Source organism: Cryptomeria japonica, chromosome 3, assembly GCF_030272615.1.
Source record: "Cryptomeria japonica chromosome 3, Sugi_1.0, whole genome shotgun sequence".
NCBI lineage: Eukaryota > Viridiplantae > Streptophyta > Pinopsida > Cupressales > Cupressaceae > Cryptomeria > Cryptomeria japonica.
The window spans coordinates 345917495-345939819 of record NC_081407.1 but is presented as its reverse complement, the minus strand read 5'-3'; the positions used below and the strand labels follow the sequence as shown (position 1 = coordinate 345939819).

The 22325-nt window shown below is 35.0% G+C and overlaps 4 protein-coding genes across 4 annotated transcripts; all 4 read right to left on the bottom strand.

Annotated features, from left to right (window-relative positions):
* Positions 1-1325: 1325 nt before the first annotated feature.
* Positions 1326-12511, bottom strand: LOC131034794 (ER lumen protein-retaining receptor). Its single transcript, XM_057966393.2, has 6 exons — positions 12154-12511; positions 11791-12056; positions 8982-9097; positions 2290-2363; positions 2134-2197; positions 1326-2006 (listed from the first exon to the last, which is right to left on the bottom strand). Exons 1-6 carry the CDS (start codon positions 12242-12244, stop codon positions 1970-1972), a joined length of 648 nt encoding a protein of 215 aa, XP_057822376.2. The 5' UTR covers positions 12245-12511; the 3' UTR covers positions 1326-1969.
* Positions 12512-13269: 758 nt separating this feature from the next.
* Positions 13270-13833, bottom strand: LOC131034820 (uncharacterized). Its single transcript, XM_057966417.1, has one exon. The coding sequence runs from the start codon at positions 13831-13833 to the stop codon at positions 13270-13272; it is 564 nt and encodes a 187-aa protein (XP_057822400.1).
* Positions 13834-14727: 894 nt separating this feature from the next.
* Positions 14728-15990, bottom strand: LOC131034819 (uncharacterized). Its single transcript, XM_057966416.1, has one exon. The coding sequence runs from the start codon at positions 15988-15990 to the stop codon at positions 14728-14730; it is 1263 nt and encodes a 420-aa protein (XP_057822399.1).
* Positions 15991-16117: 127 nt separating this feature from the next.
* On the bottom strand, positions 16118-17794 carry LOC131034818 (uncharacterized). Its single transcript, XM_057966415.2, has one exon. The coding sequence runs from the start codon at positions 17792-17794 to the stop codon at positions 16118-16120; it is 1677 nt and encodes a 558-aa protein (XP_057822398.2).
* Positions 17795-22325: the final 4531 nt, after the last annotated feature.

Below are 22325 nucleotides of genomic sequence, written 5' to 3'. Positions count from 1 at the left end.
CAAAATTCTGGAGCCCATTTAACAAAATGCAATTACGTAAATCAGGTTACCAAAATTCTGGAGCCTATTTAACAAAATGCAATTACATAATTCATGTTACAAAGATTCTGCGGTTTATTTAAAAAATGCAATCACATATATCATACTCACACTAACATCACTGATTTAACACAAATTAGCAGTCTCAAAAGAAGGCATCCTAGCAACGGAGGGTTAGGACATATATATATACATATATTCTCCACCAAATTTGCTTGTACAGCAGCTTAATACCACTTTCCTGCACATCTTAATGTAACAGAGTTTTGTAATTTTTAAAGCAATACCAACTAAAAAGATAGGTCCTTAGGCATGTACATCACTTTTAAGCGTTTCCAATATGATGTGCTCAACACTACAGGCGGCCTCAATGAAATCAGTACTCAATATCGTTTAGCAGTGTCTAATAATTGTCATACTTTAATCTCACAAACATAGATCCTAATAAAAGCATTTTCTCAATAAGTTTCTTGTGTAACAAGTGAGTTCCATGAAATGTTAGAACTTGAAATCATAGAATGATAGAAATGCCCCTCCTGCGTCAAACTCAACTCAATGAGTTCTTATAGCAAGCAATGCCTGATTGCCAATATGTATATCTTAACATGAATAGTAGTTGTAAGACATTTAATGGATGTTAGTGAGTTAGTCAGCTTAAAGGTCAATTTATTTGGTGATCATGTTATTGAAATCATAATATGCTATCATTTGTTGAGACCATGCTTTAGATCCATTGTCACAAATGGAAATTTTTATATCCATTGTCACAAATGGAAATTTACAGGAAATGAGAGTGCTACAAGATTTTTATATAAACGAAAAGATGCGAGACTCCTAATAAATTTGCACTTAAAAGAAACTAGCCAAGCCCTCATGAGATGTATTCTGACTGTATATTCAATTAAGTTTTGAGTTTTGAGTTGCGAATAAATCTAAGACCAGAAAATGGGCAAGCAAACTTACTGCAGGTGACGTGCTGATAGTTCTATAAAAATCTGATATGAACTTGACTTGCTTAAAGAATGTTTTCATTTTTCACATTTAGATCAGTAATAAATTCTTTTACCCCCAAATTTATCAGCTTGAAGAATAACAAATTTTAGAACAATAATAAATCTTCTCAACCTCTTGTAGAGTATATTATTTATCAGCCTTGGTATTCAAATGATTTGTCCACTTGCTAATTTATTCAGAAAAAAGACAGGTATTCTTTCAAGCCCTTAAATGGTTCAATCCACAAAGAAAGAACCAAGATGATTTAAAATTAAATGAACATGACATAGTAGTAACGCCAATTCCAGAAAATATGTATAATTGAAAATCAAAAAAGAATCTCCACACACTGTCAATTTAACAATTACAATTCTGAGATGTTATATTCAATAAATTCCCTTTCAAACATCAGAGCCATTTATGACCCGAAATGACCTGAAAGTAGCTGGAGAAGGGTCCTTGACTATAAGCTCTCGTACAAACACAAAATAACTACCCCTGAAATCTCCAGAATTTCAATCAGAACTGCTCTAGCGGGTGAGCAAAAAGAACCCATCCTGATTAGTTACTGTTATGATTTCAACCAGTGAAGGCCTTAGAAATTACAGGATTACATAGACTAAATTCCTGAAAAGAATATCAAACCCATTCCTATTATCTTGAAAAAGGTACTTCACCAAGGACCAGGACCAAGTACTAGGATAGTGACAAAAGAATTGGCTTGCATAGTTATTTAATTCACAAAATTCTTATACCTGGGAATATTTAGCAGTCTAATCAGAATATAAAATTGCGATAGCTAGATGAATAAAATGGAACAGGAGTTTGCTTCCAAAAAAGATTATCCTTCAATTGGAAGATTTACATAGCTCTGGAACAAGAATTGGCTTCGACAAAGTGGAGACTCCCTTTGCAGATGAATAATTCCAAACCAAAATCAAGCCGGTAACTGCAGCTTCTCATTGTTTTTCCAGCTGTTATACCAGACAACAGTTCAAACATGAACAAGTTAGTCACAGATATGAATAAAAGGAAGTGTAGATAGAGAAACGCATGAACATAGAGAGGTATTTGCCCAAAATGAAGCTTAAAGAACCCAACCTTTTGAAATAATAATAAAAGAAATCTGCATAAAGAGCCGTCTGAATGATCCCAGATACCCAAGCTGAGAAATGAACAGGAAAGGAAATATCAGACAACCTTGAAAAATATTTATTTCCTTAACCTGAAATAATAATGGACAGAAAAAATTCTTACGTATCCATCGAAAGTAATGTTTCTCAGTGAAATAACGATATATCCAATTCAAGATGTAAAGTCCCCTGTAAGCCCTGCAAAAGTTAAACATTGCTTGCTGTGTCAAATCAGCCAAATGAAGAAATTATGTTAAGCAACTGATAACTCTTACAACCATAGCATTCAAACAATAAGTAATCACCACATAATTTTACTGCTACTACAAAATATGAACATAAATAGCATAGAGGGGATAAAATTTAGTCAGCGGAATTCTTCGATATTACTACATAGGCTTAAACTATGTAAAACATGGCTGGTCATTAGCTGTGCTGTAAGACACCAAACAGCTGATCATCTATACCTCTTGCATTGTTTATCAATATGGCAAAAGATGCCAAGCAGAGAAAAAGAAAGCAGAACTGACAATTTCTTTGTGAGAAAATATAAACTTTTACATGAACTTGATTATTATTGCCGATTCAATAAAGGGACAGGTGGATAACACCAGAGAGACCTAAAGGGATCAATGAATAACACCAGAGAGACCTAGGTTCAACCTATATAACCATGACAGACTAAATGTTGCAAAACTTTTACAAACTCTGCTATAAATCCTTCGTATTTGACTCTCGTAGAATTTTATATCTCCATTTCAGCACTTGCGTACATATAACAATTTGACTTTTGTAAGATTCTATATTTTATTTTATTTTCCTTTTGTAGTGATATCTAAAATTTGTAACATAGGAATTTCAGAGCAAAAGCTTCATTAGCCATTAGGTTGTTGGGATACACAAGTGCATAATATGCATAATATCGCGTTTCATGCTAATCTTACTCTGCATTTGGTAATAAGCTTCAGACATGTGACTAAAAGAACACCAAGCATGCACCTAACAAAAGATAAGTATATTGTTTAGAATCTATTGGACCTAAAAATGGCATTGAGCTAGATTTTAAGGTAAGCCAAGTAGGAGATAACAACCCCTTTGATAATTAATTATTATAGTATTTGGAGAGATGATCAAGCCCACACAATTTTACATAAGCCAATGATGTAGGATGCCATCTTTCTTACATGACTAACTTAAATTCCTAAACACTATTTTAAAAAGGTTTCAAAATTTTACAATGTAAAGAGTTGCTTACATATTTGGAATGCTATATAAAACAAAACAATTGCTTACAAATTCGGAATACCGACAAGAGGTCTTGTTCTATTTTTATAACAATTCAAAATTTGATCATATATACAGTATCACAAGCTTACCGTAGTCTACGTTAAAACAAAATTTGTTCAAGCTTTCTTTGCATCCTATACTCTAAACATACTGGAAAGATAAAGCGGTTGCAACAGAGAAGTCTAACTTTCAAAAGGGTAAAATCCTCTGAACCATACAAGACAACATCATCACTTGATATTGTATCAATGCAGGGCACTTTACCAAACGAAATTTCATATGGGAATATTTTTTTTATGAATCTAAGAAAATCACAATCTCCAAGGTACAAATACAAAGACAACAATGACAAATATGATATATGATATGCGATGCATTGACAACATTTAGTTAACATAAGAAATAAGTGGGTAATTGATTAGTTACCAACTTTGCAAATTTCAAGATGCATATGCATTTATTCCTGTAAATTCATACTAAGAATTCTTATAGGTAAAGATGGTCTATGGATGGTAAGGTGAAATGATGCTAAGTCTGTTCCTTGTATATAAACTGAGTGCCTTGTGTTACATAAGCTACCAAGGAAAGAGAATATTGAGCTCAAAAAATAGTTGCTCAGAATTTAAAATGCCAGAAGAAATGTTGTTCAATTTCAATAACTATTTTAAGTTTGATTTTATATTTAAAGTGGTACAAGTTCCTCATAGTTGCTCAAATTTTCCCAGTCAATAGCTGTTATAGGATCCACTTTTGACTGGTAGTAACACTCTTTAAAATGCAACTGTCAAATATGAAAACTGTCAACACTGTGTACCAATTTTTCAGCCCCTAGCCAATTCCTAATCTTAGTGAAGGTTAGATTATGGAAGGAACATCTTTTACACGACACAGCACTCCAAGAGAATACTACACATCACAAACACATACATTTTTAAATATTTTTCCACCACTTCGATAAATAAAAATCACAAAAATCACATTTGATTTTGCTTCCATATTTTAAGCACTCTTCAGATTATGAAAAAGGTAAGGCATAGAGTGAGAAGCAACCTATTTATCTTCTCAAGCATAGAGTAACAACTCCTGACTTGCGAGTTCTCACAAGACAAAACTGCTCCCGATTCAATTGCCAAAAAACTCAGGCAATATTTTGCCAAAAAATGGCAAGCTAATCACCAAAAATGCGGCAAAAAGATTTCCCAAAGCCATAAGGACATTGTACTGCATTGTTGCAGACAGCAGGCAAATAGATTGTATGAAGAATATGGAATGCAGGAATCAAACCATGTGAAGATCCCCTCAACCACACACATGCCAAATAAGAAAAAGGCAGTGAGCTCGTTTTCCAGTTGCAGCCTGACGAGGGCACATTTTCCAGTTACAGCCTGTCAAGCGCATGCCTTTTGATTGTGAGGGGATAATTAAACATCTCTTATTTGCCTGTGCATACAAGGGCATAGGATGTTTCCAGTCATGAATGGGCAATTTTTGCTGAGTTGCCGAGCGCATCAAATTTGGGCTTGCTGAGTTTTGCAAGTCACAAGATATTAAACTATGGTCTCAAGTAAGCCCATTGTTATCTCATCATCTCCATCTTGATTCATCCCACTAATTTAAGATTCAAATAACAAGCAGGCACATGTACAGGATAGTTAAGCATATGCTCCATAAGTAGTCCATGATTTGCTGAACACATTTAGGCTTTTCAACATCATCTCTAAGAAGTTTTTGAATTTCTACGTTTGCCCCATCTATCCTTTCTATGTTCAGATACACACACTTCTGAGATCTTCTCAATCTCTCCCAAACGTATTTCCTGAATATTTCAAATTTCCTTCTTTACAAACTTGGAATTCTCCCAATCATTGAGCAACATTTTTCTCACTTCCAACTCTCTTCTAATAAATAATGAAATTTGTAATGAATCATGTTCCACTAGGCAAGAGTAGCTCTCTGCTTTGCAATTTTAGATAAAAGTCAAATCGATGATGGTTTAGTATGATTCTGGCAATTTGTCTCCTCCAAAAAAATTATTGCTAACTTTACCATTAGATGTGTTGTCAATCAACCTCACAATACTGGCTGTCGAACTTGAAGTAATGACTAATAATGAAACTCCCAAGTTCGTTATTTGTATCAATGACTTTTGTAAAAGATGCATCGTGAGGGCATTATCTCAAATTTTAGCTAGAGCACCCATCTTTTAATTCAGTTATTAATATTCAACCTATTTTTTCCAGGATTTTCTTCCAGGCAAGGATGTAAAATATGGGGTGATAAAGGTAAAGACAACTACACTTGCAAAAATGGCTATTCATTTTGCACTTGGAATTAGCAGATAGTAGATAAGAAAGAAATGTCAATGGCCCAAAATCTGCTTTTTCTGTGGGAAGTTAATTATGACAGGTTCCTAGCTCAAGTAAAATCAATAAGCAAAGGTCTTGTGGGACCTTCCTTCTGCACTGGATGCTTTGCAGGCCAAGAAGATACACAGACAGAATCTACTTTTACATTACCCAGAGCTAAGGCCTTAAGGAGATAGCACAGGTTAAAGCAATGGTCTTCTCCAGACCTGTAGTGAGAAAGTGGAGCAATTTGGTCTTGTGGAACATATTTAAGGGCCCTCAAATTGAGTATTTTCCAAGATTTTTAACTGCGAACTCATGAAGTTTGGTATCACACTAAAGGGCCTCTGAAGGAATCTGTTCCAGAGACTCAGAAAGGTTCTTGTAGTGAGGAATGTAGATATTCTTAAAAAATAAAGCTCACCAATTCCAGGAGCCAAAGTTAGATGAGACTAAAGTGAAATGGAGGTGCCTACCTCAAAGTTTTTCCAAACTGGATTCAGATGGAGTACCCAAAAATATCCTAGGTGAAAATAGACACCAGGGGCATTCTCAGAAGTGCTGAGGGATGAAAGAAAGGAATTATGTTCATATCCACAAATAGCCAAAGTAGATAATGGAACTCCTCAAAAGTACAATTAATTAAATTACAGAATGTACTAAGCTAAAAATACCCTAAACTTACAGCAACTAAACACTAGAGAAATATAACTGAAATAAAAGGAGATAAACTAAAGTAGTTGAACCCCAACAATATGACCAAGAATGAATGCAAATAGCCTTTTGAGGAAGCACTTGTTAGTGAAGCATCACACTGATGACAATATAGTGGAAGATCATATCCAGAATCCAGTGTTGCTATGTGTAGAAAGGCTCAGGCCAAAAGAATTGACAATATTATCTTCTGTCACCACAAAAGAGCTAATGCAAGATATGAGAATGCTCATATGAGAACATCTCCTAATACACAAGACCAATAACTATTTAATGGGGGAGTAATGAGTGCTTACCTACATGTTTTGGGTTGTGGACAAGGGTAAAGCACTCCACACAAAAACAAATGTCATTTCACTGACCTGGCCCCATCTGTGTATGAATCATTGCTATCCAAAGGGCACTAAATGCCTTCAACATTTGTGACAAGTTGAAACTTTGAAAAGTCATCAGCCTAATAGCTCTAAGAGCCACCTGCAAGTACCTATAAGATCTCTCAAAGAAAAGAAGCAAAAAACCATTATCAAGATAGTGAAAGAAAGTAAATTGAGAACCACGTGAATCTCTGTATGAATAGTAATATCGACCCCAGATCTCATAAAGATAAAACACCTCAAATAATGCCTTAATGCCCCCATCTGTGTATGAATTGTTGCTATCCAAAGGGCACTTAATGCCTTCAACATTTATGACAAGCTAAAACTTTCAAACATGATTAGCCTAATAGCTCTAAAAGCCACTTGTAAGTACCTATAACTAAAATAAGAATTCAAAGAAAAGGAGCAAAAAACCTTTATCAAGATAGTGGAAGAAAGTGAATTGAGAACCCACATGAATCTCTGTATGAATAGTAATATCTACTCCAGGTCTCATAAAGATAGGAGCCGGGCATCTCAAATAATTAACAAATTATTTCTTGATCTCTACTTCCTAAGGGATCAGATCTTCTTACCTCACATGATATGGGATCAGTCTCAACTTGTAACTCCAGAGAGTAGCTTATTCGCGGATCTTATAGGTTGCCAAGCTATAGCAAAGGCTGTAGTCGTCGTCTCAAATTAGGAATCACTGACAGGGAATTACAGTTGCTTATTAAGCAACTATAAGGTAGCTAAGCAGTTGAGCACTGGTGCCTGAAAGATCCTGGGTACTGGCAAGTTCCAAACTATCCATCCTAGGAGTACAGGCAACAAGTAGAGGCTGGCTATTAAGAAATTTAATATTAGGAACCCCTTATTAATGTGGGTAGAGAAAAAGAGAATTGGCTCAAGGTGGTGAATGCCTGTCACCTGGGTAGTTAATTATTCCAAGTCCCGTGGATTGAAAATTTCACAGATGAGCTTTAGTGAGGGGCAGATCCAAGGAATTTTTGGATCATTCTTTGTTTATTGTTGAGTTAATGGTGCTAAAAGCATATGGACCTTATGACTGAGGTGTATCTTGTTGAGACATGGACCAGCTAGGACTCGAACCTGGGACCTTCCATACGCTGCTGGAGTGGCTCTACCACTGAGCTACTGGCCCCTCTTGGACCAGTCCATCGTCGGTCCGGGTGTGGCTTATTTCCAACACCAACATATCTAACACAGGGCACAGGTTCAAATTCAGGGCATGTAGACCTGAAACAATATATAAGGTAATTGGGAAACAACCCCGTGTGCTTCCAAAAGGAGGGTCTTCTGCACCAAATTGGTGTCCTTGCCGGCAGCTCTGAAAGCTTCCTTAATGTTTTACCTTATGAAGCCTTTGTGTACAGGGTTACCTTTAAAGTTTTAACTGTTATTTCTTCTTACGCATTCTATATTACACTTCCGAAAATTCCCCACAAAGGTGGAACGGTTTGAACTTTGGGGGATTAAGATAACTTGTCACTTATGGTTGGAACAGTTTTTACAACTTTTGGGTTGAGCTTTTGCCATTTTCACCAGGAAATCAAGTATTCTCAAAGGGATTTATGGAAAGATGCATGTATTCAATTTTTGTAAAAATTGTTAATATAAGAACTTGTACTTTTCTACTTCTTCAAAAATATGAATGTCATTAAGCAATGACAGTGTAGGGCTGTCTGATCCAACCCTACTACACAATTGCAAGGAAAACATATTACTTTCTATATAGTGAAACTAGAAGAGTATATTTGGTGATGAAGTGGACGAAGTGCATAGATGTTCAGTATAAAAGAAGTCTTAGCCTGCATCTTAAAGATTTAATTAAATCATTGTAGTGCAATCCTACCATATGCAAGAATAGTCAGATATGACTACATTTCCAGAAATCCTATACTGTCAAGTAGAATATTATTTAGTAATTGTTTCATGAACCATTTGCAACTGACATGAATTATAAAGAGTAAGTTGTAGTAAAAGACAGGAAAGTGCACACACAAGATTTATGAATCTTTTTTGAGTCTAACTAGTACAAAGTTAAAAACTAAGTATTCTATAAGAAAGGGCATCACTAAGCATCATACCCAAGAAGGAAAACATATTGCCCTGTCAAGTTGTCAATGTTTTTGGACCTTTGTAATAAAACCAACTGAGGAAGAATAGCAACTGCTTCCAAGTAAATAGAGAATGCCCAGAGAACCTGTTCCATCGTAAACCAAAAGTGCCTATATTAGGAAATTTCAACAATTCATATTCTTGGAAAATAACAAGATGGTGTCAATCACAAGTTAATGCAAATAACAACACGTGGTCCTAAGAGAATCCATTCATTATGATATGAAGTGGCAAAATCAAAAACAATAACTAAATTACTTATGGATATATAATGTGAACAACAAACATTATATAATATGTTGCATTTCTTGATTCTCAACTTTTAAAGCCAATTAGTAATAGAAGAGAAAAAGATATGAAATGAACAACCAAAGATGACAAAAAAAAGGCCTTTGCATGCACCACAAAGTGAATAAAATGTATGACATAATAACTGCTTAAAAAGGTATCCAATGTTATGTTCCAGATGGAAAATAAGAAACTCAGACAAACTTGGGAGAAGGTAATTTCACAGTGATCATCTTTAGTTGGACAGACAATCTTGATTGCCCGCCAATCAAATTCACCATTTATTTTTAAACAACTCAATCCTTACTCTGAGCACTTGATTGCAATGGATGCTTGGAGTTTATCTTTTCCAATCTAGATTTATCAAAATGCATGCCAGAAGTCAGACACTACAATGTACTGTAGGTGGATACTAATATGACAAATGATCATCAAGCAACAGGTCCAATCATTCAAAGCATGTACAAAGAGATATACTCAACCCAATGTTGTATGCATGCATTAAAAAGGAGGATGTTGTGGACCTCAAAAATTTAGTAAGAAGATAACGAACTAATTGATTCATAATTTTATTGATGTGCTCATGATGATCTACGAGGGAAAAGGGAAGCCAATTTCACAAACTAACTCATAATTAAGACTCATTTAAACCAAAGGACTTGATCAAAGTCTAAGCAACACTTGATAAGTGGTTTGGATAGCCAGTTGAAATTTTGATCAATTATTTAATGGTGATGCGACTTGTTTGGACCCCACACCTATGCTTAACATTAAGCCATGAACAAGAAAGGACCATGCCAATTAGAGGGTGTTTTGGCACTTGCAGTTGTTAGTTCAGATAATGTCCACACAACCACGAGGTTATGAGAATGCACTCACAAAAATTTCGTGATAGATAGTGGAATTGCACAAAAGTAAAGCAGTGGTGCAACAAGGAATTACCAATTTCAAGCGAACCAATGACTGCCAAGTAGAAAAGCCACATAGAACGCTCGGGAAGAATCAGACCATATAGAATTTAAGGGGTTACTATGCCAAGTAATGGAGAAAATGTCACAAAAATCACAAAGCAAATTTTGTAAAATTTTGGGATGTGAGAACCTGACATGTCTCCTCTATTCCCAATAATTAATTATTAATATTATTAATAAATTAAAGGTGTTTGTCAGCACTAGCAGTGGTGCAACAAGGAATTACCAATTTCAAGCGAACCAATGACTGCCAAGTAGAAAAGCCACATAGAACGCTCGGGAAGAATCAGACCATATAGAATTTAAGGGATTACAATGCCAAGTAATGGAGAAAATGTCACAAAAATCACGAAGCAAATTTTGTGAAATTTTGGGATGTGAGAACCTGACATGTCTCCTCTATTCCCAATAATTAATTATTAATATTATTAATAAATTAAAGGTGTTTGTCAGCACTATATATATAAAATAAAAATAAAAATAATTAAACTTTCAAACTTGGCACTCATTTTAGGTCCCATGGGTTCTGAATCAACAAGGTATAATTCAGGTGATGGTTTATAAATATAATTAATAAAATAAAAGTGCTTGTCAACACTATATATATGAAAAATTAAAAATAAAGTAATATTAATATTGATATTATTAAATTAAAAGTGTTTGTCAACACTATATATATAAAATAAAAATTAAAAATAATTAAACTTTCAAACTTGGCACCCATTTGAGGACACGTGGGTTCCATTTTGTGTGTTGCAATTGATCATTTTCGAGATTTTTCTGCTTTGAAAGAGAGGACGAAACCCCTTGACTGCAATCTGCAATATTAGAATAAAATCCTACCTCTATCTTGGCAAATCTAAACAGGGTTTACAGATTGGACTAATATTCGTGACGTCATTTCAATTTCAGGGTACAGGCATTGAATGATATCAAGATTGTAATCAAGCGCTGCCTGTGCAGCAGTGTTTCCATCATTTATATTCTGAGGAAACTACATCAATTTTTGAAGGCTCCAAAGAAGAGATTCTACAGATCGCTGGTCAATAAAAGGTCCAGATCACTATTTTCCTTCACCCGCCAGATCTAAAAGAACTTCACAATAAGGAGAGCAAACGCCTGCTAATTTGACCTGGTCCAATCCAACCCTAAGTATATAAACGCATAAGCCATATGAGTTTTGCTTTTAATATTTAAAATTTTAAACTGCTAAGGCTGGGGCTAAAACACTAAGCGAGGCTTATTTGGACATCCAGGTAGGGGATATACCATAGGCTCCTAAGCTTAAGCGATCAAAGTGATCCAATGTAGGGCAATTATAGTAACCTGAGGATTTCACCTAATTACATGAGAAACCACAACAACCCTAACCTTGGCGACAAGGTACTTTCCCGTTAAAGACAAACCACTGCTTTGAAAACCCCCTCAAAACACAATGTCGTTGATTTGTTTTTCATGAACTCGAAAAAGAAAAAGATGTTCAACATAGAAACAAGAGAAACTAAAAAATGGAAAGTACCTCTTTGAATGTAAACTTGTCGTGCACCAAAAGCGCCAAAACAATGCATGGTATGACCAGCATATAATGCCTGAATGTATCCTGCTCCTTGTCATACGACCTCCTCACAATCTTATGACTTCTCATATACCAGACAATTGAAATTGAGCTCGCCACAAAGATGAGCTTCATCATCGTATTGTAAAATGATATATAATCCGTAACAATATCCAGATAACGGGTAATGAACACCAGAGCGTAAAGCTCTTGAGTTTTTAACGAAATCCCTAGAGAGAAAGAAAACAAATAAAAGAGATTTAGCAAATTCAAATAAATGTGAAATTTATGCAGTTAGATTGAAGATTTAATGGTGAATCTGTATACCTGCGCACGATTTAATGGTGTGGATCTTAAGCAGGAGCACCAGCACACTCATGAGGTGCGTCATGTCGCCTGCAAGCCTGAAGATATTCATTTTGAATGTTTAAAGAGCTTGCTTTTGGATTTACACCACGGATCAGCCCGATCCACAACCTCTGAGTATAGACCAAGACGAGATTTGACCGTTCTCTCAGACAAATGTGTTAAAGATTTTCATTTAACGAATTGCCATTAACCGACTTCGAACCCACGACCTCCAACCTCCAAGTATCCAGTTTGGTTCTCTCGGCACGGTTTCACTATTTGTCGAACATACGTGGTGTATAGAAATTTGCGAATGAGTAGCCAAATATAAGCAGAAAGTTAAGCCACATGTCCAAAATATTAAAACTAGCAATTGCATCTTGGTGTGCAATGTATACGTCGAACAACCAAATTTTGGAAAAAATTAGGAAAGGGTAGATTGAAATGAAGTGGATAGAAGGAACAAAATATCATTATTTTTTAATTTGGTTTAACAAAGATATTTACAAAGTGGACAATTTATTAAAAAGCATTGTGGAATTGAACATGTGCTTCAAATGAATTGGAACCAGCTTGAATTCTTGTTATTTACTAATTTGCTTTAGCAAAAAGAATTACAAAGTGGAGAATTTAATAAAATACATTGTGTAATAGAACTTTTAGTTTAATTTTGTAGGAACCTATATAGAAAATGCACTTAAAATGTTGAAAGGGGTTTTGCAAATAAAATTTGCATAACTTCTTCATTTATAGGTTCCCTATAATAGGATACATAGTTCCACAGTTGACATCACACTTTATAGAAACTGTTTTTGAAAACACCTGCGATTTGTCAAAGAGAATAGTGTAATTGAATCATACTATATAATAGAAAACTATGGAAAAGGAAAATTGTCCAATTGAATTTGTCTAACCTGATTGAGTTTAATAATTTACCTTTTAGAGATCAAAATTAGAAGCATTGTTTTGAACATGTCTTGGACATTCACAAAACACCTGAAATTTGTAAAATAGAGTTGTTTAATTTGAGAAATGTGGTAAGATTGAAAGGTATGAATAATATAAGGAAATTACTAAGAATAGAAGGAACAAACCTCAAATGGATCTTACAGTAGATTGTGAATCTGATAATATCTTCAACCGTGCCTCCTCTTCTTTGCGTCGAGTGACATGTGGACTTTGTTGCATTCGTGCATACCTTTCAAATGTGAAGCCTGGGTGAATGCAAAGGCTTGTCAGATCACGAACTCTCGAAATAGCTGTGAATGTCATACCTTGCTGGTCAATGTTGCCAATGTCAATTGTTGCTCTTTGAAGTGTGAGTCCTTGTGATTTGTGTATTGTTAATGCCCAAGCCATTTTTAGTGGCATTTGGCGTCGAAGACCTCGACTTATTGGTGGTATAGGTATATTTATTGGGTTATTGTGATCCCGAGGTGGGCCTGTGTAATTTTGGAATTGAACAACAACAAATAAGGGCAGTTGAGGCGGGTGTTCACCATCATTGTATAAAATTTCTCTGACTTGTCCAAGAGCACCATTGACTAGTCCTGTTTCCACCCATAGATTTGTAGACAACGTAACCTCTTGGCCAATACATAGCAAGATATTTGATTGTAGTTGTTCATCATCAGGATTTGAGCATGCCAATCCCTTCATCTATTCTGCAGTAGATAGGGCAACAGGTTTTGCTAAAGACAACAACATGCGTTTATTATGTAATGACACCATTTCATTTGTTGCAAAAAGATGTTTGGATGGTAAGAAAACTGATTGTTCTGTAGAGGTGAGTGATGAACTTGATCGAGACATTAGAAGTTGCCAATCTTCAATTGTAGGTGTTGCATTTCGCAAATTTGAGAGGAGTTCACGAAAAGCAATTTGTGCAGGTTGCTCTCCAATTTGTCGGAATATTTTATCCAATGTTATAATTGTTGTGAAGGTTCGCCATAGTGGCCCTCCATAAGAATTTGAAGCATACATTGGAATGTCCTTGACAGGTGGTAGCTGGCCCAAGTCACCAAATAGTATGATTGAGCGTCCTCCAAATGGGATTTGGTTATGTGTAGGGAACGCCTCACGCAACCTCATATCAATACATTGTATTAACCTACGACCAATGAAGCTCATTTCATCTATTAGAATATAATGAATGAAGTACATGCTTTCTTGGAAGCTGGCAAGTGTTTGTCCTTGGAGGGGGACCATTTCTTTGATTGGAATTCGAAGGGCAGAATGGATTGTTGAAGCTTGTATGTTGAATGTTGCAACTCCTGTTGGTGCAAGGAGTAGTAGTGGTGATTGTCCTGGTGGTGCCAATCTCATCATTGTAGACTTTATGCTCATTATCAGGTGAGACTTTCTCGTGCCTGCAGTTCCCTGAACAATAATCTTTAGTGGTGGCTTTAAAGTATTGTGTTGTAGATGTGTAATAACCAAATCATATGCCCTTTGTTGTTGTATAGACAAGGCATATGTGGCTTGTTGATTGTAAACATGGTGGGACTGAAATGTTGTCCAATTGGAGTGTATGAAAGTAGTAGCTACAACTTTTTATTGTGTGGGTATGTGGTGTTTTCCCCAGTCATGGCTCAAGTCAATTTCACGTTGGCCAAGCATATCAAGTTCATCCAGTTGAATAGGAATTCCTGGGTATAAAGCTGAAAGGGCTTGCCATTCAGTAAGGAAGTCCTGTTGTATCTGTTCAGGCTCGCTTGCAGGAGTGCTAGTATCACTTTCTTCCGTTGTTGTTGAGGTTGTTCGATGTACATGCCATGGATGGTAGTTGTTGGAGAACCTCTCCCATTGTGCTTTAATTTCATCATCCGAAGAGCCAAAATCCATCTCAATGTTGCGGAATGGATGGTATAGTATTAGTTCACTCCAACAAAATGCTTGAAAATATTTGTCCTCCTTTGAAGGTATGGATGTGAATCTAGGGGAGACTCGAACTATTACAGGATTGGTTCTCTCTTTCCATTGATCGCGTTTTCGAGATGCATTGAATGACCATTTTTTAGTTACATCAATAAGACACATTCTCTCTAGATGTATAGGCCTTTCCATGTAGGTTGCAATATAATTTGGATAAGTGGTTGTTCCTGTGGGGGAGATTGAAACACATTGGAAGTTTTTTTGGTTCACATTTAAAGAAACAAATGTTCTGCTAGAGAGGGATAGTGGTAGTTTTAGTAAAAGGTGACAAGTCTCTTGAGCTCCTATATCACGGTCAACAAGGTTCTCTAGAAGCATTTTTTGAAAAGCATTAGGAGCTGGTTTATCAGGCTCAAAGTTTGTTGAAATGCGAGACAACATTTGATGATATGTCTCAGATTTGTTTTCAGCTTTAGCTGCATATTTTGCAATATATTTGATCACAACATCTATTGAGAGAACTGGTTGACAATCTACATTGGCCCTCCATATAGAAAGTATGAATGGGTTGTGAAGATTGAGGTGGTCATCATTGCGAGCAGGGGTGTGTTTCGGTTGGCCATTTTCAACATTTGAAAGAGTAGATTTTTCTTGAATGGTCCAAGGGGCTTTGTAACGACATAGAAGAGTTGTGCCCTTTCTTCGGAGGCAACTTTGGGCAGTACACTTTGTATGTCGTTGAACAGAATTGACCAACTCACAATAGTCATTTGAAGCATCACTTGATTGAATCATTGTTGTGTCCATCAAGAAAGGATCATCAATAATTGATCGATGGAATGTTTGGTTTCTAAGATCCAGTGCTCGTGGATTCCATGCAGAGACATATCTATCAATGTACTGTAGTGCATTTTGTATTGATGGAATGTGATTCCACTGCATTTTATCAATGTTTGGTGCTTCTTGTAGCCAAATGAAACCATGGATATGTGTTGAGCCTCTATGTTGCCACTCATACCTAAAAAATAAGGTGTTTAGACTAAAAACTAATAAGACTTAAATTTTAAATTTAAAACTTGGCAGAGTCATACCTGTACCAGTAGTCAGTTGCGCCAAGAAGTTTTTCCAAGACCTCAGCACGAAATGCTGTGAATCTATGATGCATGTAGAGTGCAGTAAGGTGGGGGTTTTGAACTATATTTTGTAACCGCCACTTTGAAGCCGCATATGGATTTGTTGGTGTGGTGGATGGCATGATTGTATGTAAGTCTGGCCATTTTGTATCTGCTACACTAAGTGTGAAAAATAGTGTTGGGCAACCAATTTGAATTACCATATCAATAAGTTCCCTTTTGTGTTGGTTCCAGAATGGTTTCGTACCATGAATTGATGAGCTAAAACGCATAAGTTGATCAGCAAGCTTGTCATTAGGCAAGTCCTTTAATCTTTGACGAAGGGCACCAATTGTTGCAGGTAGTTCATCATGGATTTGCTTTTGAACAAAAATAGATGATGTGGCTTGACTTCGATGCCGCATAATTATATTCAATATAAAGTACCTAAATCGTGGGTGTTGTCCAAACCTGTTATCATGGTATCGCAGGAGATGGAGAGCATACTCATGTAGCTTAACATCTTTGGGACGTGGTTGTTTGAATGCAGCTATACCCTTTGGGAACAAAGTGGGGAATGACATCACAAATAATCCTTCAGTGTTGTATTCATTAATGGGAAATGGGGAGATGGGTGGCCATTGGATTATAGGAGGTGGTCTTCCTTTGCCTAGTTGTAGTAAGTAGCGTACTTCTTCGACCTCTCTACATGACGGTGGAAGGTTAGCCACAAATGAAATAGTTGTCTCCAAATTCTCTTCAAATGGATCATCTTCTGTACTTTTTTCTTGCATGAAGCTCATATCAATGGGATCTGGATTTGAAGTTGTTGCATGTAGAAGGCTAGATATGTTTGTGGGGTTAAGGGGTAAGGATATTAATGCTGCGATATCTACTTGTACATCTTTGTAGTATTGGTCATATGACATCTTATATTGCAATGCATCATAAACACGTCCTCTACTTACATAGAAGTTGTATTGTTGTTGCATACCGGTTTCCCTGTTAACTATTATTATGTCCAATCCATCTACACGTCTAGGCAAATGGGATACAATTGCAGAAATATCTTGAGGAAAAGAAATAGTGTGTCCACTATATTTGAGTTGCCCCCCTCTTGCATAAGTAACCTGAAGGACAGGACTAACCCTTGCTATCAACATCTCCTCAACTTGAGTTAGTATTTGCAAACAGTGTGGTTGTTCACCGGGGTCCATGTTGTTCCATTTTGAGAAGCGATGGCCATTTTTTTCTGATGTGCATCTGTAACAAGTATTAATTCCATTTTGTTGTCTAGTTTTAATTCCTGGATATTTTTCCATGCAAACTAGACATGTTGAAAACTTTGAAAGTTTGTCCAACGTCGAGCGAAATTTGTTTCTAGCATTGCAATAATTTTGTGAAAAATTTGGGGGTGTATGCATATGACCTATTGGGATAGGTTGACTTGTATGTTCAAGTTGAGGCACATGTGTTTGTAGTTCTATTGGATATTGGGAAGAAGAAAATATGGATGTAGAGGCTTGCTCAAGATTTGTGTGTTGGGTCTCTCGCCTGCTTTTGTTAATAATAATTTTCCTTCCATGGTACCTTGCACGTTGCATTTCATTTCGATGAGCTCGCTTCTCTTGCATTGTATCAATTTGTATGACCAGGGCATGGTCTGTTGAGTACCAAAGGAATGTGGTCTATCTGTGGATAAATTTTTTTTTCAAATATAAATATATAACAATATGATTGTAATACAAAAATGACGACATATATCTATTTGCAAGAGTAGGTGAGTAATATAAACATAGAAAAAGAAATGCAAACATAATTTGAAATAACATGTAAAACCATTCATAAAGATACTTATGACATAAATTGAGAGGAGAAAAAAACAAACCTATTTATCATATTAACATAGCATATGTTCATATTTTGCACATACTAATCTCTTTTTTTTAAAATAATTTTGCAATGTCAATTTCAATAAATGTTAAAGAATAATTATAATTAACAAGGGTAATCTTATAAAAAATATAATTAAAAAGGATATGTCAAACCATTCATAGAGACAATTTTGAGATACAATTATGTGTTTCATTTGAAAAAAAATATTTGCAATGTTAATTTATATAAATGTAAAATAAAAATTTGGAATAACATGTCTAAGTAGTACACACATTGGGTGTATAAAAAGATGTTTATTTACATCTGTAAATATAGGAAAATAATAGAAGCTATCTTGCTATATATGTTTGAGGGAAAATATATTTACATTGATGGAGAAATGGAATACATAATATTGAAAAAGATAAGCAAACTGGATAGCACCCTTGAGAGGAAGTGTTTAGAGGAACTTTTAACAAGGCTTAATGGCTGTAATAGTAACGTTTTGTGTTTCTTGGCTGGCAAATGGAACCATTTTGATGTTGATAGCAAAGAGAAATTGACAATCAACAACATTGTCCAAAATGGGTTTTGCCGCATTAGGTTCTGCTAGTAGAAGTTGAAAATCTTCTGGTCCAACACCCAACAACTCTTTTGATGGTCCGTCGAAAGCAATTACTTTTAGAAGTTCCCCTGTTGCATCTTGCAAGTCCATTTTAAGCATGTAGCTAAAATCACATTCTGAGATAAAAGTAGAACACTTTGGGCATTTATATGTGTTTGGTGAGCTCTCAACAACTTTTTTCTTACATTTTTTTTTGTCCACCACTTGGGGACAAGAAAGGTAGTAAAAGTTGTCCAAGTGGATTTTTTTGATAGTGGCCTTTACACAGATTTTTTTTTGGCTCAGTACAGAATTCATTGGTAATAGATGAAATATCTTTTGGATTTTCAAATTTGGGTGGTGGGGGTTGGTATTGTGACAAGGAAATGTAAGGTTGGTCAATCTCTTTTTTGGCATACCATTCTTGCAATGTTGAGGTTTCCAACATATTTGGATTGATTAGAATTGTAGTGGAGAAGATGGTGTCAAGTGATTTTCCATTCCAAGATATAATACGTGCAGACTTGAACAAAACAACAAGAGGATTCACTTCTATGGACATATCAAGGATTTTGTTCCCTTGGAGTTGACAATGATGGCCCCAAAGTGTAACATCTATGGTACAATTAGACATGTCTATGATGGTAGCTATACATTTTATTGTCTCTGTGCCATCTCTTTTACGTATGGTTGATGTGGCGGAGATGGTCAAAACTATTCCAATGACATCTACAAGGGAGTTAATAGGAAACGACTCAAGTGACTCTATGCTCTTAATATGGAAGCTATGTTTGGGTATGGTGGACTCTAAACATGTGGAAGGAGTTATTGTTGATGAGCTATGGAGGATTATTTCAAAAGGGTTTGTGGAGCTACTATATTTTGTGTTTGCCACTTTTATTCGACCATTGGATATTATATAAAGACTATCAGACTTAATAACATGGTAGAAAATATCAACAAGTTCATTAAAACAAGTCACGTGTATCTGACAACCTAACTTGTCTACAAAATCAAACCCAAAAACTTTCCCTTCACATCCACCATTGTTATATTCATGAATTGGGCTTTTAGAAAGTGCTCGACCCTCAATGGACCATTGTTTGTGATACGGGGTCAATGTTTTAATGGAAAGTATTTGGAAAGGGGTAATGTTTGGTATCGACCATTCTGTAGAAGAAGATTCCAATGGGTCTATAGAGTTGATGGGTGGAAGGTACGAAGTACCTTGGAGGAGAGGTGTTGGAGCTCCTATGATTGTTGCATTGTTTGAAACTATTTCCAAGCCATCAATTAAGATAGCCTTGCAATAAAATTAGATATATAATTTAGCAAGAAGTTGTATATGGAAAAATAAGAGCAAAAAAAAGATTATTGGGGAGACATGGACATACGTGTACTTGTCGAACATCTTGCAAGAATATTCTGTTAGACTGAGAATAGAACCTTTGACTAAAGTTTCTTCCAAAACCAGGGCGTTCAAATCAGTAGGAAGCAATGCAGGATGTGTGTGCACGCCATCTGAGAGCTTTAATCGATATTTGATATTTGCAGTTTGAGGTTGTTGAATTGAGTGTATAGATATTACTTGCAAAGAAGGGTCAACAAGAGACATGCCAGCAAGAATGTTTGCAATGGCATTTGTAGTTAATTGTGCCATCATGTAGCTTGAATTTTGTCAAAGAAATTTGGCCTGTGAATTAAGTGAAATATGAGAATTAGATAGTGATAAAACAAATGTCATTCCCAAGATGTTTATAGTCAATGTAAATGGGTTGTAATAAGTACATCGAAATATGGTTAAAGAAATTGTAAGGACTAAAGATGGTGCATTCTCGTGTTGTAGCAAATCTTTGTGGTCCCAAAAATAACATGAGTAATGATATAATCGGCAACACAAACATAAATATATTATAATCACTCATATATATTTGAAATATTTTAATAACTAAAAATGAAAAATTCAATATCTTGAAACATATAATTTGTTATAAATATATAGTTAATTATTAATATATTGTATCTATTATTGTTCAATATTTTTTGTATTTTTTTATTTTTTTAAAAAGTAATTGTAAAAGTTTAGAATTTAATTTTCCACTTAATAAGTCAAAATGAAAATGAGTACAAATGTAATAAAGCAGAATTTTAATTTGTTGAGTTTCAAAGCATTCTACAAGATGACTTGAGTGATATATGTAGTATGGGATCTATTGTTTTGTATCTAGGACTGTAACGATGGAGTTCTTTCAATTGTAATGATGTTAATATTGTCCATTTTGCCTAAAATAATTCAATAACAATGTTTAAGAAGAAAGTTCATTAAATAAACAAGTCTTATAAAAATATTACTCATTTACATATTGTGTCCAGAATTTACTTTGATGCATATAAGTTGGTAAGATGAAACTTATTAAATAAACAAGTCATCTAAAAAGAGTACTCATTATATATAGTGTCAAGAATTTACATTGATAGATATAAGTTGGTTCCATGGTAGGGAAAATAGGAGTTACACTATTTTTTTGACTATTTATGTACATAGATCTATATAGATACCTTGCATTGTATTTACATTCTAAGAAGTCAAAATAACCAATCACATATTTCTCAAATACATTTCATATGTTGCAATGAATTTGGAGGCGTCATCAATTGAATAGTGTCTATCCTCAAATAACTCTTTCAAGAAATCACATAGTCCTTCTAATTGTATGCAAGTGGCTTGGAATGTTGATACTGCCTCTTGAAGTTTTTCAATATCCAATTCTTGAACAAGGGGTGTTGCTTGGCATGCAATTTTGAATTTATGTGCAATATGATGACAGGTATTTGACACAGTTGAAGCAAGTTGTTGGACATCGGTTCCAATAGATTCTGCTTGAGTCATAGAAACACATGATTTTGCTTCCATAGTTGTTTCATCCACTGGCATTAACGGGCTTTGTATACTATTTGTTGTATCTCCACTATAGACTTGAATGATTTCATGGTTATTTGTATGGTTAGACATTTCTTGGGAGGAATGAATAAAAAAAAGTATAAGTGGATTGAATCAAAGGAAAATAATTGAAATTAATTTCATAATTAGTTTGAAATAAATATGAAAATTCAAAGATAGAGAAACAACAACATATAAAAACTAAATATGATTATGTTGGATTTTTCAAGCCATGTTGCATTGTTTTACATCTATGATTTGGATAATAGCTCCTACTTGGTTGTTATTGTTTATTACATTTCATTAATTAATACTGTGAAATCCAAATTTTTAAAAAATAAATAAAAATAGTATTAAATAATGAAGAAACTAAATTTAGTTTTATAAATAAAACATTAATCTTGCTATTTATGAGTAATAAATACACTGTAATTGTATATTAAAAGATAAAACTAAAATAAATATGTCAGTTATAAAATAATGTTGTTAATGCAAAAAAAGTCTAAATGTAGAATTGATAGCTTGAAATCAACTAACAAGGATGTAAACATGATTGAAATATAAACATCTAAATTAGGAAGATAAAAAGACTTCATTATTAACAGGATCATGTTATGATAAAGAGAAAGGGAGAGAGAAAGGGGGAGAGATAGACGACAAAAGAGCAAAAGAGAGGGGGGGTATAGAGAGAAGTAGAGGGAGAGATAAACAAAGAGAAGAGAGAGAGATAGATAGATATGCAAGA

Excerpts from the sequence above, each read along its gene's own strand:
- LOC131034794 (XM_057966393.2), bottom strand. The coding sequence starts at position 12,244 with ATGAATATCTTCAGGCTTGCAGGCGACATGACGCACCTCATGAGTGTG. Across the intron at positions 2,364-8,981 it reads CAATATGTTTTCCTTCTTGG|GGCTTACAGGGGACTTTACA; the intron begins GTATGATGCTTA and ends TAACTTTTGCAG. Across the intron at positions 2,198-2,289 it reads ACATTACTTTCGATGGATAC|CTTGGGTATCTGGGATCATT; the intron begins GTAAGAATTTTT and ends TTCATTTCTCAG.
- LOC131034820 (XM_057966417.1), bottom strand. The coding sequence starts at position 13,833 with ATGAAGGGATTGGCATGCTCAAATCCTGATGATGAACAACTACAATCA.
- LOC131034819 (XM_057966416.1), bottom strand. The coding sequence starts at position 15,990 with ATGCAGTGGAATCACATTCCATCAATACAAAATGCACTACAGTACATT.
- LOC131034818 (XM_057966415.2), bottom strand. The coding sequence starts at position 17,794 with ATGCAAGAGAAGCGAGCTCATCGAAATGAAATGCAACGTGCAAGGTAC.